Source organism: Filicampus tigris, chromosome 13 (genome assembly GCF_054856515.1).
Source record: "Filicampus tigris isolate MCC_2025a chromosome 13, RoL_Ftig_1.0, whole genome shotgun sequence".
NCBI lineage: Eukaryota > Metazoa > Chordata > Actinopteri > Syngnathiformes > Syngnathidae > Filicampus > Filicampus tigris.
Window position 1 is genome coordinate 10,941,884 of NC_141229.1, and position 14,711 is coordinate 10,956,594.

The following is a 14,711-nucleotide window of genomic DNA, read 5'->3' on the forward strand; positions in this document are numbered from 1 at the left end:
GGACTGGGAGCCTGTCAATCACAGGGCATACAAACAACAATTCACGCTCACCTTCACTCCCAGGCAGTTAAGACACTCCAATTAACCTGGCATATGTGATTTTGGAATGAAGGAGCAAACCAGAGAACCTGGAAAAAAACCAAGCAAACACAGGGAGAACATGCCACACAGACGCAGTTAAGGCCGCTACCAGCACATCCATTAGATTCTTTAAGCCCGTGGATCCGTTTTGACATAGGTGTCCACTGTCCACAGAACTTTGATCTGACTATCACCTTGACGCACCAATGCGTTTACAACATTTTGGGCAGGCCATTACATTATATATAGCTCTGACTGCCTAGTTTTGTTACTAAGGGTGTCACCAGTCACAATAATTCAATACCAAAAGTAACATTAATAATTTAATGCACGACTACGAATAACAACACTGTAACTGTATTCCACCCTGTCTATACAAAATAACACATTAAAGCGGTATAACACAGTTACAAGTGTTATTTGTAATGGCAACAAAGCATGATCGATTACTGTTCCTGCCATAAAGTGTCAGTAGTTAGTGCACCGAAAGTGGCATGAATAGGTTTCAAAATAAAAGTTAAAACAGGAAGTGCATTGTTAGCTCCCTTAATCTTGCTGGTTTAGCAGCATTTGATAAACCTGCCTTGTTATTTGTAATATCTACTGTTCTGTATGTCTTATTCCATGTTACTGTATGTATACTTTTCTATTGGTCCCTTTTTGTTCATTTAAGCTATTTATTTTCTCATGCTTGTTCAAATAAACACTGATTGTGATGTTGTCAGCACAACAAATTCGATTTTTGATCAAATGCAATGTTAATATTGGTGGAGGGAAATGTAAGTTATTTTGGATTGAAACACTAATAAGGGGTCACTGGTGGTGTAGTGGTACACTCGCCTGTGATGCGTGTGGGCAGTGTGGGATCGGTTCCCGCTCAGTGATGGTGCCAGTGTGTGCCCTGCGAGCCTTTTGCCTATAGTCAGCTGGAATTGGCTCCAGCATCTCCCTGCGACCCTGTACAGGATGAGCAGTGTGGAAGATGAAATGACACTCTAATATGAGTCAAATGTTGTGAGCTAAAGTCTGAGCCCTGAAACTCTGGGGCTGAAAATGAGACCCACTCCAGTCCTAAACAGATGGTCTTGGTTTCGTATGCATGGCCACAGTACATGAGTTAAAATCAAAGATGATAAAGCATTTATTTATTTATTTATTTATTTTGTCTGTTATATTTTATATATCATGTCTTAGGGAATATGAAAAACTTAACTCAAAAGCTTTTGGGATGACTTATGTGGGATGACATAATTGTTAAAAACAAACAAACAAACAACAACAAAAAAACCCACATCATTTTGATTGCCTACTGTAGCAGGGTATATGATGATAATGATAATGGTTTATGATACCCAAAAACAATGCTGGAGACAAGTGCTCCATCTGATTTACAATTTAGGAGTTAAAAAGCTTTCTCAGCAACATCTCACTGAATTGTCTATTTTTCACTTGTGCAGGTTGCCATTTATTAATCATTGTTTATGGGGAAGTTACAGAAATCCGTTAAATGAGGTACGCCATGCATGGGCTAGCACTGCACTGCCAGCATTTATCAATCACACTCTCTTTGTGTTACTAAAGTGAAAACTGAGGAAAGTCATTTGCGCCCAATGAAAGTTTTCCTTTGGAAATTTTGCCTTCCATTAAGAACCAAATTAACCACTAGACCAGTGCTTTTCTCCAACATACACCCACCCAATGAGCTACAGTCGCTAATGTGTGATTTATTATGTTCTTGCCGTGGTTGTATTACTGCTTGAGCTTAGTTTATCCGCTCCAACCGTGGGTGCACAGTGTGTGCGCACGTGCGCTTGTTTGAGAGGGGGGGGGGGGGGGGGGGGAGCACAGAAGGCAACCATCATTCAGTGGTGATGGTCGGTGGTCACACGTGAAAGCAGGTGACCAGTGTCAGACAGGAAAGGTCATATGAGGGATGCTTCTGGTACACATCTTTTAAAACCCTGCAGAGTACCACACACATTTTAGTCTGATTAATCTCATTACCTCCCTCAACTTCATAATGCACGTTTGGGTAATATTTAAAATCATGTTTTCAGACTAAATGAGCGATTTCAGTTTAGCTGGATGTCAACCTGGTCAATCAGCTCACCTGCTGTGTCACTGTTCTAGAGATACAATTCCATATTCTTTCTACCTCGATTGCGTAACAATCCCTGGAAACTGTCTTTCTCTGATATAGTGCAAACATGGACATCCACACATTTTTAATTATGAGAGCAATTATATTAAGAAAACAAAGTGACATACCCAGACCCATTTAGATTATGACAAACGCTTGTTGATTCTTATGTATTATGGATGCACATGTTCATATAATTTGATCAATAAGGGTTGATTTCCTTTTGAAACTTTTTTCATTTTGCTGATAAGAGTATTTGAATTATTGGCAGTTCTTATGATTCAAACAGTAAGAATTGTTTCTAAGAAGATAAATACTCTATAGCAACAATTTTCAAACTTTGAATGCTAAAGTATATTTACCAATATATGTGTATCGAAACAAATGCCATGATTTGCAACATGTTTCCTGAAGATGCTAAGCACGTTTTCTGTTCATGACAGAAGTAAAGGAAATACTGCACATGAAATACACAAAGGTGCGTTGTAACCAGTCCCCGGCAACATGACTCACCGAATCAAATCTTCGCAAGTGGAGCGAGTGGGTGTGTGCAAGGCAGGCAACTGGTGAGAAGTCCATTGAAGCCACAATTGGGTAAATTGAAAATGTTTGTAAAACTTGACATAATTTTAAAGTTTTAAAACAAGAAAATTGCAAAGAAGCAAAAAGTTTCAAGCTGTTTGGTTGTTTATATTGTTTCAGATTGTTTATGTCAAAACCTATTTTTCTAACTGTAGTTAAGTTATAATATACGTTTTTTTCCATATTCACTTTAAAATGTTCTATTCAAAAGCAAATGCTGTTGAATGTGAGTTTGAGAAATGTTTTATTACAGGCCATTCAATTTGAATATCAGCATTCAATATACTCTATTTAGAAGGCTATAGAATTGTTTGTTACTTTGTTTGGTGTATAATTATAAGATATGCTTTGCATGATAATGTACCGGACTTAGAATTTAGTGGTATACTCCTCATCCTATACTGGGTTATGCAGTACAGATGGTGAGTCACCAAAAATGCTAAGGACTGTGATTTATTATCATTTTATTCAATTACTTTTACTGCTTCTGGTAAACAAAATATGCAAAAGTTTAAGGTAACAGTACATTTTGAGATTGTGCACTGATGTCTCACAAGCAATACCACTTCAAGTACTTGTACTCCGAGTTTAAACGTGAAACGATGGAGCTGTATAAAGCCCATGGCAGGTGCAGAGGGCAGTGATAATTCTGTGCAGGTTAAACACTCAGAGCCCCACCTATGACACTTTTTTTACCAAAATATTTATAACTGCCTCAAAGGTTTATTTTATTTGTTTTACTATTAAGAGGGATAATATCTGCCAGATGGAGATTAGCAATGAAGTTTTACGTTGGCAACCTTTGTACTAGCCCCTCCATTGTGGAAAAAGGGCATTGATAGGAAGGCAGATAGAACGGATCAATAAGAAGTGCAGTTTTCTCCTCAGGCATTCTTTCATATCTCTCCCTTGTTTGTGCTTTCAAGGGGTCGGGGGTAGGGCCTGCTAAAGTGGTAGCGTGGGCGGGCTTTTACCCCCTTTATCAATCGGGATTTTAATTACACACGTCTGGAGCGACAGCTAGATTAGAAACCAATCGACGCTATCGGCCACAAAATCTAATTACTGTTTATTGACAGATAAGGGCAGGCCCCCCTCACTTTTCCAAATAAGATAAACCTCCCCCCTCGTGCACAATGAAGAGCAGCTCATACTGTCATGAAAGACTCTATGATAAGTAAACCACCACCGGAGAATTCCTCCATGCTTGTATAGAGAGACGTTGTCTCTCAGGACTTCTCTCTAACGGATAACATAGGATCAGTGGGAGAGAGTGGAATGACACCGTCTCTTCTTCTTTCCGGAAGAAAGGGAAAGAATCAGAACATGTGTGCGTGTGGAATTTTACCAACTCGCCTCACATATTCTAATTCCTCCTCTTTGCGCGTTAATCAATGCGCGCTTAATGTTGACTAATGGCTGACCTTTAACCCCATAGAAAGCATGCAGGTGAACTGTCCCACTTCCTGCAGACATGTTTCCCCAGAGGATGCTCCATATTTCACAATCCCTCCCAACTCTCGGCCCCACCCCTTGCCACCCTCGCCCATCTTGTCCGTTTTACAGCCTCCGCGGCCGCTCTTTGCCTTTTAAGCCGAAAATGGGCCTCAGGTAAATATGGGAGTAAATGATTGGATTATTGTTCTTTCATTTGGCTGTGTAGTAATGGCTGGATTATAAACATTGCAGGATATAGATTTCCTGTCAGATCCTATGAATCAGACATCCTTATCTCATTTCCAGACTGCCGCTCCACCCGGCGCGGCTGCGAGCTCACGCACACACTCTCACGCAACGCATGCGCACACACGTACACAATAGCAGATACATGCAGCGTGTGATTGAAGCAGGGAAGAGAGACGGGGAGACTCTCGCCACCATGCACAACACAGGCAGTCCAAAGTCCATTTGAAGATTTCAAAAACCACTTAAGCCCCCTGTCCATATTTGTTAAGCAAGTAAATCTAAGGGCTGCGGTGCATAGAATTCAAAGAGAGAGCAGCGACGGCAATTCAGGGAGCATCAAAGAGCAGGGGAAAGGGAGTAAGATGTCTCCTAAATGAAATTTAGGGGCGGGCTGGATTGAGGGTGGCTGACAGTAGGTGGAGAGCCCGAGGCGGTTCGAACCTTCTGATTCAGTTTGAATTGCAGTCACAAGTAAAAATGTTTGGGTTTAAATTATGTAGCGTCTTTTTTGTTTTTTTGAAGAATCAGAGATGGATGCCGGGTTCCTCCAACGATGGCGCATCATATGAGTGCTTGTGCCTGACATGTTTCATGTCTTTCGCTTTGGCTTTGGATTTCTTTCACTGCATTAGCAAGAGTGTAACTAAGTTAAAGAGCTGAGTGGACCAGCGACTGCTGCAATCCATCAAAAGTCTGCTCACAAATACAAAGCAGACAACTAAACAACACAGTCTTGCAACGGGTGGCTAAAAAGACTTGAGTTTAGGACAGGTTGCAGGTTAAGTGTTCAATATGTCTGCTTCCTAACTGATGGGTCCTCGAGAGCGACATTGTGTTGTGTGTGTGTGCTCCTTCATCCTTTCTAATTTGAAAGTGCTTTAGCTTGACTTGTGTCAAAATTGTATTTTTAGAGCACTTCACTTGTTAAGCGGCGGCCCATCAGGGCATTCGTCAGAGAGTGATAATCGCGGTTTGATGGAGGATGACTTTGAGAAAAACGACGCACACACACAAATACACACACAAACACGCACACCGATACGTTACATTTGGGAGGAACAACTGGCTGCTTTCAACAGACAATTCTCCAAGCGTGTGTCAGTTGTATTGGTTTTCTTTGCGTATATGTGAAATCCAGTTTTAGGTATGAAGTGCTGTGTTTACCTAGACCTGCAAAGTTTACAAACATGAATCATATTTAATCATATTTAAACATGCTGTAGTGCAACCCCTGCTGAAAAAAACTGGCCTTGATCAAGCTGCGTTATCAAATTTTAGACCCATTTCCAAGCTGCCTTTTATGTCTAAAATTCTGGAAAAAGTGGTGCACTCACAGCTAAGATCTTACTTGGATAAACACAATGTCATGGAAGTTTTCCAGTCAGGCTTCAAGAAGATGCATAGCACAGAGTCAGCCCGGCTACATGTTTTTAATGACGTCCTCAAATGACACTGGAGACCACGTACGTCTCGTTTTGTTGGCTTTGACTGCAGTTTCGATACGGTAGACCGCAGTATTCTTTTGACTCGCTTGCAGCACCAAGTGGGCATTAGTGGATGCGCTCTAGAGTGGTTTGGATCCTATTTATCTGGCAGGCCTTTTTCTGTTAGCCTAGGTTCCTCTGAGTCCCGCTCTGCCCCTCTATCGTATGGTGTTCCACAGGGTTCTATTTTGGGGCCATTGCTATTCTCATTGTATTTGCTGCCCCTGGGTTCCATCCTTAGAAAACACGGTATTTCCTTCCACTGCTACGCGGACGACTGTCAAATCTATATCCCGCTAAGTAAAAAAGAGGCTTTCCCGTTAAGACCACTTTTGTCCTCCCTAGAGGACATCAAATAATGAATGTCACTGAATTTCCTAAATTTCAACGAAAAGAAAACAGAAGTTATGGTGTTCGGTCCCAGTGGCTCATCTCCATCCCACCGCTGTTGTTTTAATTTAAGAGAATTTAAGATTCTCCTATTTGTCTTTTAATCATTGAATGGCCTCGCCCCGGCGTACCTCTCCGAGCTCCTCCACTCCTATGCACCTACCCGCAGCCTCAGGTCTGCGGACCAGGCACTGCTCGAGGACCAAGCGGAGCCTCAGAGGCGATTGAGCCTTTTCTGTCGCTGGTCCTTCCCTCTGGAATGACCCCCCCATTGGTTGTTAGACAAGCCCCCTCTCTCTGTCCAATTTTAAAACCCGGTTGAAGACACATGTCTTTTCTCTGGCTTTTGATCAGACCTGAAATTTTAGGCTCTTTTCCGGTGTCAATTGTATATAGTGTTTTATGTTCATTTATTGGCTTTATTTATTTATATTTGTATTTATATTTTATATATTATTTATTTATATCTATATGTATTAATACATGTAACACAGCCTTTTATTGTTTTTTTTTAATTCATTGTATCGTTTGTAAAGTGCTTTATTACAGCTCTAGCTGTTATGAAATGCACTATATAAATACAATTGTATTGTATTAAAACAATTCATTTCCTCAGACTGATTTTTTTCACCAACGGTTTCAAATCCAACAACAATGTTTATTGTAAAATCAGTTCATTACGTACTTCCCGTCGTCTGTTTTCTATTGTGAGCTGGAGCCTAATCCCAGAAGACGTTGGTTAGGGTTGTGTGGTACTAAATTGACTGGTCACCAGTCATTTACAAGGTTCATATAGTCAAACAACCATTCACAGTCACATTCACGCCAAAAGACAATTTAGAATCTTCTCTTAACAGGATATTTTTGGAATGCGGGAGGAAGGCGGAGTACTCAGAGTAAATCCACACAAGCACAGCACGGTTATCACGGTTTGAAATGGAACTGCAATGTGCAACACATTTTGAATATATTCTAGGCAGCTTGATACAAAACATGAATATGGCACATAACAGAGCCTGCAGATGGGATGGCATGGCATGGTTTTGTCATGATAAAAATTGTGCTCTTTTGTGAACAGAGCTCTTTGGATAAATACATTTCACATTTTAACGTTTAAGTCTGTCAAAAAAAGGAGACACGTTTTTATAAAGGAAAATTGGGTAGCTTAATCTACTGTGTTTTTGTGTAACCACTGAGTTACGACTCCAAACAGAGGAAAGTGAACGGGATCCCTTTGTGGTTCCTTGGCGCTAAAGTGCTGCGCCATTACATTTATAGATTTTCTCTTTGATGGGATAATTTGGTCTTTATATCTCTCTCAAATGAAGTGATCCTCAGTACTCGTGGTGTACGGCTCAATGTTCAGGTCCCATTTTCAAATACAGTTAATTGCATTAGAAAAGAATCAATGATGCTTTCATGGGTGGCAATATCATTCTTTTAATGTCACTTAATTTGCTCCCTGAAATGATTCCATCAATAGTCTGGAGTCAATTTCTATCTTTCAGCATGAATTAATCTATTAGGGACAGTAATTACATGTTTGTAAGGGAGAAGCTTTTTGTGCTCACAAGTCAGAGTAGTTGAGTGCCCATTGTGTGCCTGCTTGTTGGCACTCTTCTGGCTGTCATTCATCTACCTTATGAATAACACTGTCTTTGTGTGTGAGAGAGGGGAAAAAAAGAGCACCTCTACTGTAGTCCTCTGTGGCTTTGTTGCGAGATAGCCCTCCCTCTAGTGGAGATGATAGCACTATTTACTGCTCCGTGCAAGCCGGAGCCCACAGCTGAGGTCGTCAGAGGTGCAAACTGTAGGCTCTGCCCTGGTAAAAGCTATACCTTGAAAATAATTCAGAGCTTTTTGTTCATTGCATTAGTATCATATTGATTAATATTCCTCCACTGTTATTTTTTTAACGTTATCCCCCTGATCATTCTATCATTCAAATTTGAGGTCTTTCCTCAGAAGATCGTTACGGCTGTTTAAACAATATTATATGTATAGTCACTTCACTATGTTGTTACTCTCTCACCCCCCCGCCCCCCTCACTCTCTCTCTCTCTCTCTCTCTATTCCAAAATGAAAAGGACAAACCGTTTTACATTTAAGAAGCAACTTATTTGCTTTAGCGGGCCACATAAGGGATGCGGTAGGCCAGATCTGGACCTTGAGCCTTGAGTTTGACACATATGTCTTAGTGGAACAAACGTTTGTCACTGTCTGCTTGCACAATCAAAGTTACCGCTGCTTACAGTTGGAAATATATTTACCTTTTTGGCATAAAAGACACAAAGTTGGGTTCCATCAATTATCCCCCATGGCAATTTAGTAACAAACTAAATTTTCTAAACTCTATTAAAATAACATCCATCTGATTTATTTGTATTTTTAATGATACCGACTTTTTCCCTCATTCGGATAAAACACAAACATTCTAAAACATTTTCATGAACGCGAATCACGGAACACTGACGTCTTGAACCTGTTGTGACACCGCTTCTGTTTGACCAGACTCATGCGGCTCGTTTGCCGGTGGGGGAGTTTGTTTTAATAAATCGTCTCGCGCCGGAGGCGGAGTTGCCAGTGAGGCTCCGGCGTGTGACAGCTGTACGGGGCGTCCTGGAATCACAGAGGCAACATACCACCCACCGAAACATCCTGCGTACCACCACAACTGTACCTCCAGTGGCAGAGAGACCGGACAGACATCACTTCCTTGACATTACGCGTGTCGCTTGGGACAGTGACATGTCATAGAAAGGTACTTTATACGTCAAAGAGCCGACATTTCTCCTGTTGTCTGTTTTCCCATGCTACTTTTAACCTCAGTTGTTTCATTGTTTTCCTTTTCCTTAAATGACGCATCTTTAGCTATTTAGGTCGGCCTGTCGCAAGTGAGCGCGCAGTTCTAATTGTTTACAGTGCACCTCCGCACTTTATATTTACATATGGATTGCCTCAAAAACTCGATCGATTGCAATTTAGTTGTGCGTATTTTTCCAATGATAAAAAGTAATGAATATTGTAATATTTGCACAGTATGTTTTCCATCAGCAGTACACCGGATTGGAATGACCACATATTTTCTTATTTGAAGCGTTGAAAGTGCCACATGAAGTCATCTTTACTCCTTGAGAGATGTCACATAAGTTGACTAACTTTGCCCTTATATTTTAACTCAATCTAATGCACAGATAGCCTTGAGTTACATTCCAATTAAAAAAAAAAATCATGCTTTTAATGTCATTCAAGTTACTCAATATATCATTTAAAATTTAGCATTCTGTATTTTCAGTGGAGGTAAAAAAAAAAAAGTTAATAAATATAAGTAAATTACTGCTGGATAGATTCCACAAGCTAACCTTAGCAGTAAACCAGATTGGAATTGCCATTTGTTTCCTTATTTGACATGTTGAGGTGGCACATACATTGTTGAACACTTTGCTCCACGTTTTTTCAAATGTGTCACTTTTTACATAGCAGTCCACACTTACGGTATGAACACAGGTTGGTTTGACTGAGACTCTGACAAAAGAAACACTTATTTTTTTTAAACACGTAACGATTCCAACAGATTACATAATCAGCCTCAGTCCTACTCCTGTTACTGCTTTAACTTTTCATGCTGTGTGATCGAGTGCCGGCCTCACGTGGCTCTATTCTTTATTTCTATCAGATCCCTTTCTGTCAAATCAACTGTCACATGCTGTGATTTTTCATAACAGAGCTGATAAGGAGGCGCGATAGCAGCTTTCAGCGGGGCTTTCATAGCTCACACGACGCGACACAAGTCAGGATGTCACTTAAAAGCTTTGGCAAGCCACATGAAAACATACAGATATGAGATTTGTCTCATGGAGGCAGTCACCAAGGTGAAAGGCAGTATTCAGGTTAGATACCAGGATAATACAATTTTGCCTTGTGTCATGACAGTATCACCACTTCTTCTGATTCCCCTTGGGCTCATCCAGGTTTTTTGACTTCCGGCTCAACATAAATCAACAAGCCTTACATGGAGGCATAGCATCATCTGCTTTGCACCCTCCGTTTTATTTCCATCCCTGTCTGTGGTGTGCTGTCTTATTGGGGTCTTACAACTCTGTTTGACAGTGTGTTTATTCCTATCCCAGGAATTAGGCTGACAGGTGCTGGATTTGGCACCAGTCTTAATTGGATTGAATTTATTTAGTCATTTGTTTTTGTCCCCCAAAAAAGAGGGGCAGATGCTGTGAAATGAGTGCCACTGTGGAGACACTATTGTTGCACATCAATAGGCCTGTGATGATCAATAGGGATTGCGTGATGTTTTTGCATTGATTATAGAAACGTGAGCCGATGAATGGAACAGGATTCCTCTCCAGGGGTTATACTGTTCCTGCTCTGGATCCAGCACAAGCTCCGCATGAAGCCTTTTGCCTTCTTTCTGCTTCCGAGCTGCTGCCACCTGCATCGAGAGCAACTTTGCACAACTGCGGCTGCAGTCGCAACTCCGAAGGGCTTTTTGCCGAGTTGCTGCTACTCGTTTTCCCCAAAAGATGCCATAAGCTCGGCTCTTACAACGTGGGGATACAGTAACACGGCGACACTCGCTGACTGTGAAATGCTATCTGCATTCTCTGCATTCTTACTGAGCTTGATCAACACGGAAACACAGGCGCTTCTAAAGCCGGGGTTAGAGGAGCAGAGCTGGATTTTCCGCTGCTTTAGAAGGTGATGGGCCTCCACACCATGAGTTATGACTTGAGATCATCTCTCGCAGGTGTCGAAAGGTTCACAATGCTCCCTCACATGTAACACCCGCAAATGGAGCCAGCGACACAGCTCAATAAATACATTAACTGTCCTTAGTGGTTTGAAAGCTATTGCTTTTTGAAACTGAAGTGCTGCGAACGCACTCGACTGTGTGGTGTCGCCTCCATACTGTGTGTGGCTTAGGTTGCATCGCACTCTTTCGTGTGCTACGCAGCCCCATTTGGTGACGCTTTTAAACATGCACGCGGCAGTTTTCTTTTGACTGTAATTGTCAAGTTCACGGCGAAGTAAGCTGCTGAACTATCATTGGAACTTCTTTTCAACTGTTTCAACATTTCCATCCCAGACTTTGGTTTGTGATTTTTACTCTAGAGAGCGGGGGGCACCAGGTAGCCACAAAAGACCACATGAGTAGCTTCCAACATTCATAGACAATGTTGTAAAAGGGAACATTTGAAAATGTAAACACTTGCAGGGATTTATAGAAATAAAGTACTCCATATTGATATTTATCGATTTCCGACCTTTTTAAATCACTGGTGAGGATGATTGTGGGAAATAATTAACATGATCAGTGTCATCATGAATAATTAGTGACAATGTAGCAAAATATTAAAGGTAATTTGAGAAATTTTGTTACAGTGAAACCTGCAAATTTGAACCTGTTTGCATACTGAGGTAATGTTTTCCAATTAAACAAATGGAAACTCTATTAATCTGATCCAGCCGCAGAACAATATATTGCCCTCATTTTGATAGTTGTGTGGATGAAAATGAAATTCTGTGCAATATTGAAATAGGTGAAACGGCAATTTATGACGATGACATAACAGTGGGTTTGCGCGCAAATCACTCTGTTGTGTCTGAGTCTTTTGGGGTAAAGGAATGTAGCCCTAAATAGCCACCACATCCCACAATGCAACACAGCTTGTGCATTGCATTGTGGGATGTGGTGGCCAGTAAAATGAAAAATACAAAGACACCTGAAGCAGGGATCCAATGATGTTTATGCGGCGCGAGCATGAACTTCTGAGCCTTTTGCGGCCCTGCCAAGACTTTTCGTAAACGGAAAATAGTGTGTAACTTGAGGTAATTTTTTTTTTTTTAAATGTTTGTAAACCAGGTGATATCTAAACCCAGGTTCCACTGTATTTCAGAAGCGTATATCAAACTAGTAGTCCTTTGCATTAACTCATTCACTGCCATTGACAAATTTACTTGTCTTTTCACAGTCCAGCTATTCAATCTCAGGAACTTCATATTTTTTCAAATGTTAGGGTAAAAGAGGGTCTGGAAATGTCTGGCAGTGATTAATCAGTACCCAAAAAGTAGCTAGGTTGGTGACCCCTGCTTTTCAGAAAGTGATTCTCCAATGTAAGGTTGCCTTACGTTGCCTTTGAGCGTGACTCTGGATAGAAAAAAACAACAAGTGATTTGTCATCATGTTCGTAATTTTCTCAGCGACCAATAAAAATATGCAGTTGGTAGGGATCCATGAAGGTGTACAATTTGATGTTTTGTAACGTTTGGCCTCGCGTCTACGTTTGTGCTGACACTTGCACCGAATCAGGTCGCCATCTTGCCTAGCTATATTTTTGAAGTTTTGTGCAGCTTGAATTGTTACGTGTGTTCAGGGTCTGTTGTGATGTGATCACTTGTTATGTGTGCGTGTGTGTTACGTCCATGCATAGCGCGGAGAGAGCGTGTGAGCATTTTGGATCCCTCCTCCCCGGCGCTGTGCCGGCCCCTCTGTCACTTTAAGTCCTCCCCCTCGGAGCCAGCCAACAGCAGCTGTTCCATATTCATCAAGCCCTTGAGTCTTAAAGAGCCCTATCCCGCCTGTGGAAAGAGTCATTCCTCTCGCTGGCGCTCTCCTGCGCTCTCCATCTCAGTCCTTATCCCGCCACTGCCTCCGCGCCTCTCTCTCGCTCTCTCTCTCTTGCTCTCTCACTCTCTGCCCCCTGCCTCCCTCTCTGCCCTACACACACATGCACTCTTCTACAATCAGAGACGCAGTCTTCTTGCCACACATCTAGACCCAAAACACATACACGACAACACACATGTCCCGTTACTCATGCGCGCAGCCTCTCAGTCCATCAGAGTCCAACATACCTGTGCAGGCTGGGGGAAGCGCTGCCGGAGGGGCTTTTCGCCAGCAACGTCTCTGAGGCTGCTCCGCTGTCATTTGGCGGAAGAAGCGGCTCTCAATTGTTTCCTCTTTCCTCTTCCTCTCATTCCTGGAATGCTAAAACTGGACTGATGGACATTTCAGAACTTTGTCTCCCAGACCCTCTCAGCTATCATAACCAGTAGGTGCACTCTTTCTTCCTTCCCTTCCTTCACTTTTTCATTTTAACACCTCCCCGTGATCTTTATTGCGCTTCGGTTCATGTTATGTCTTGTTTCACTTTGCCTGCACTTTTCTGTCAATGCCACTTTTTTAGCACATAAACTTTTCTTGTTCATATATCTTCTTATATCAACCACTCCGGATGGAGTTTAGGTGACTGTATCAAGCAACAGGGCAAAAGAAACTATGTGTGAGCATGTGTGTGTCGCTTCATTGCTTGACTGCATCTTTTATGACTGCCTTGGCATGTTCAATTCTGAGCGTGGACGACCAATGAAGTTATATTGTATAATGAAAGCGTCACAGCTTTTTAATTACTTCAGGGGATCAGTTTGACTGTATATAAATAAATGAGGGAACAATACTTGAGGTTTGGGGATGAAAGTAAATGTATATAGCAGTGGAGAGGATAAATTACACAGTGAAGACCAGGACAAAATGAACAAAAGAACAGGAACGGTGGCTGGCTTCTCTGTCCCAGCAGCGGCGCGCAAAACAAGCTGCCACCTCTGCTCAACACTCTGATCCACCTCATCTGACATTGCTGCACCTCTCGCACAATTTGTAAATGTGCAAATTATATACGTGCAACATTTTTTATTTTTTATTTTGTTCAGTACTTAAGCCAAAATTAAACTTACCCAATACCGAGTTTGAAATCTACAAATTAAAATAAACAACATATTGGCAAGCCTTAAAGGTAAATATTTTCTCAAGGGTTGTTCATTTACTCAAAATGTACAATTGGGCAAAAATCCACTCGGACAGCTGAACATATCTAAATTATTAATTAAACATAATTTACATTTTATTTCAGAAATGATTGTGCCCCTTTCTTAACTGTATGAAATTCTCTGCCAGTTCAAAAGATAAAAGTTTTCAGACATTAACATTAATTGCTGCCTAATTCAGCACACTTTATTTTATTAATTTTTATGTTTAGTGAGAGTGGATATATCGTTTTAGATAACAGAAGGAAAGTTGAAGAGCTGTGGACTTGCTTTTCTTTAATAAATCCTCCTTTTCTACATATGGTTTGCTTTGCTTGAGTAACTGCAACTTCCATAATTTGTGCCGGTAATACAATTGTGCCCAATTAACTTTGTTCCATTAATGCATTTCATTTTTCTCATATTTTAAAAACTGTCAAATTATTTAGAAAATCGGTGTGTCTGAAACACACCAGACGTAATACCCTAAGGCATAAATCTAACTTAAACAAAACAATAAAACCACTGGTATTA

General features: G+C 41.2%; 1 protein-coding gene across 7 annotated transcripts in view; it reads left to right on the forward strand.

Moving 5' to 3' along the window:
- The first annotated feature begins 8,995 nt into the window (after window positions 1-8,995).
- The window catches only part of esrrb (estrogen-related receptor beta), a 49,538-nt gene continuing 43,822 nt past the window's right edge, over window positions 8,996-14,711 (forward strand). For 4 of the 7 annotated variants that reach the window (XM_086048690.1, XM_086048691.1, XM_086048693.1 and 1 more), the window contains exon 1: window positions 12,955-13,426. In XM_086048690.1, the coding sequence (XP_085904816.1) occupies window positions 13,377-13,426 (50 nt within the window). In that variant the 5' untranslated portion in view covers window positions 12,955-13,376. Of the gene's footprint in view, window positions 9,124-12,954; window positions 13,427-14,711 lie in introns of those variants that run through there. The other 3 variants (XM_086048697.1, XM_086048695.1, XM_086048694.1) reach the window with 3 other exon arrangements.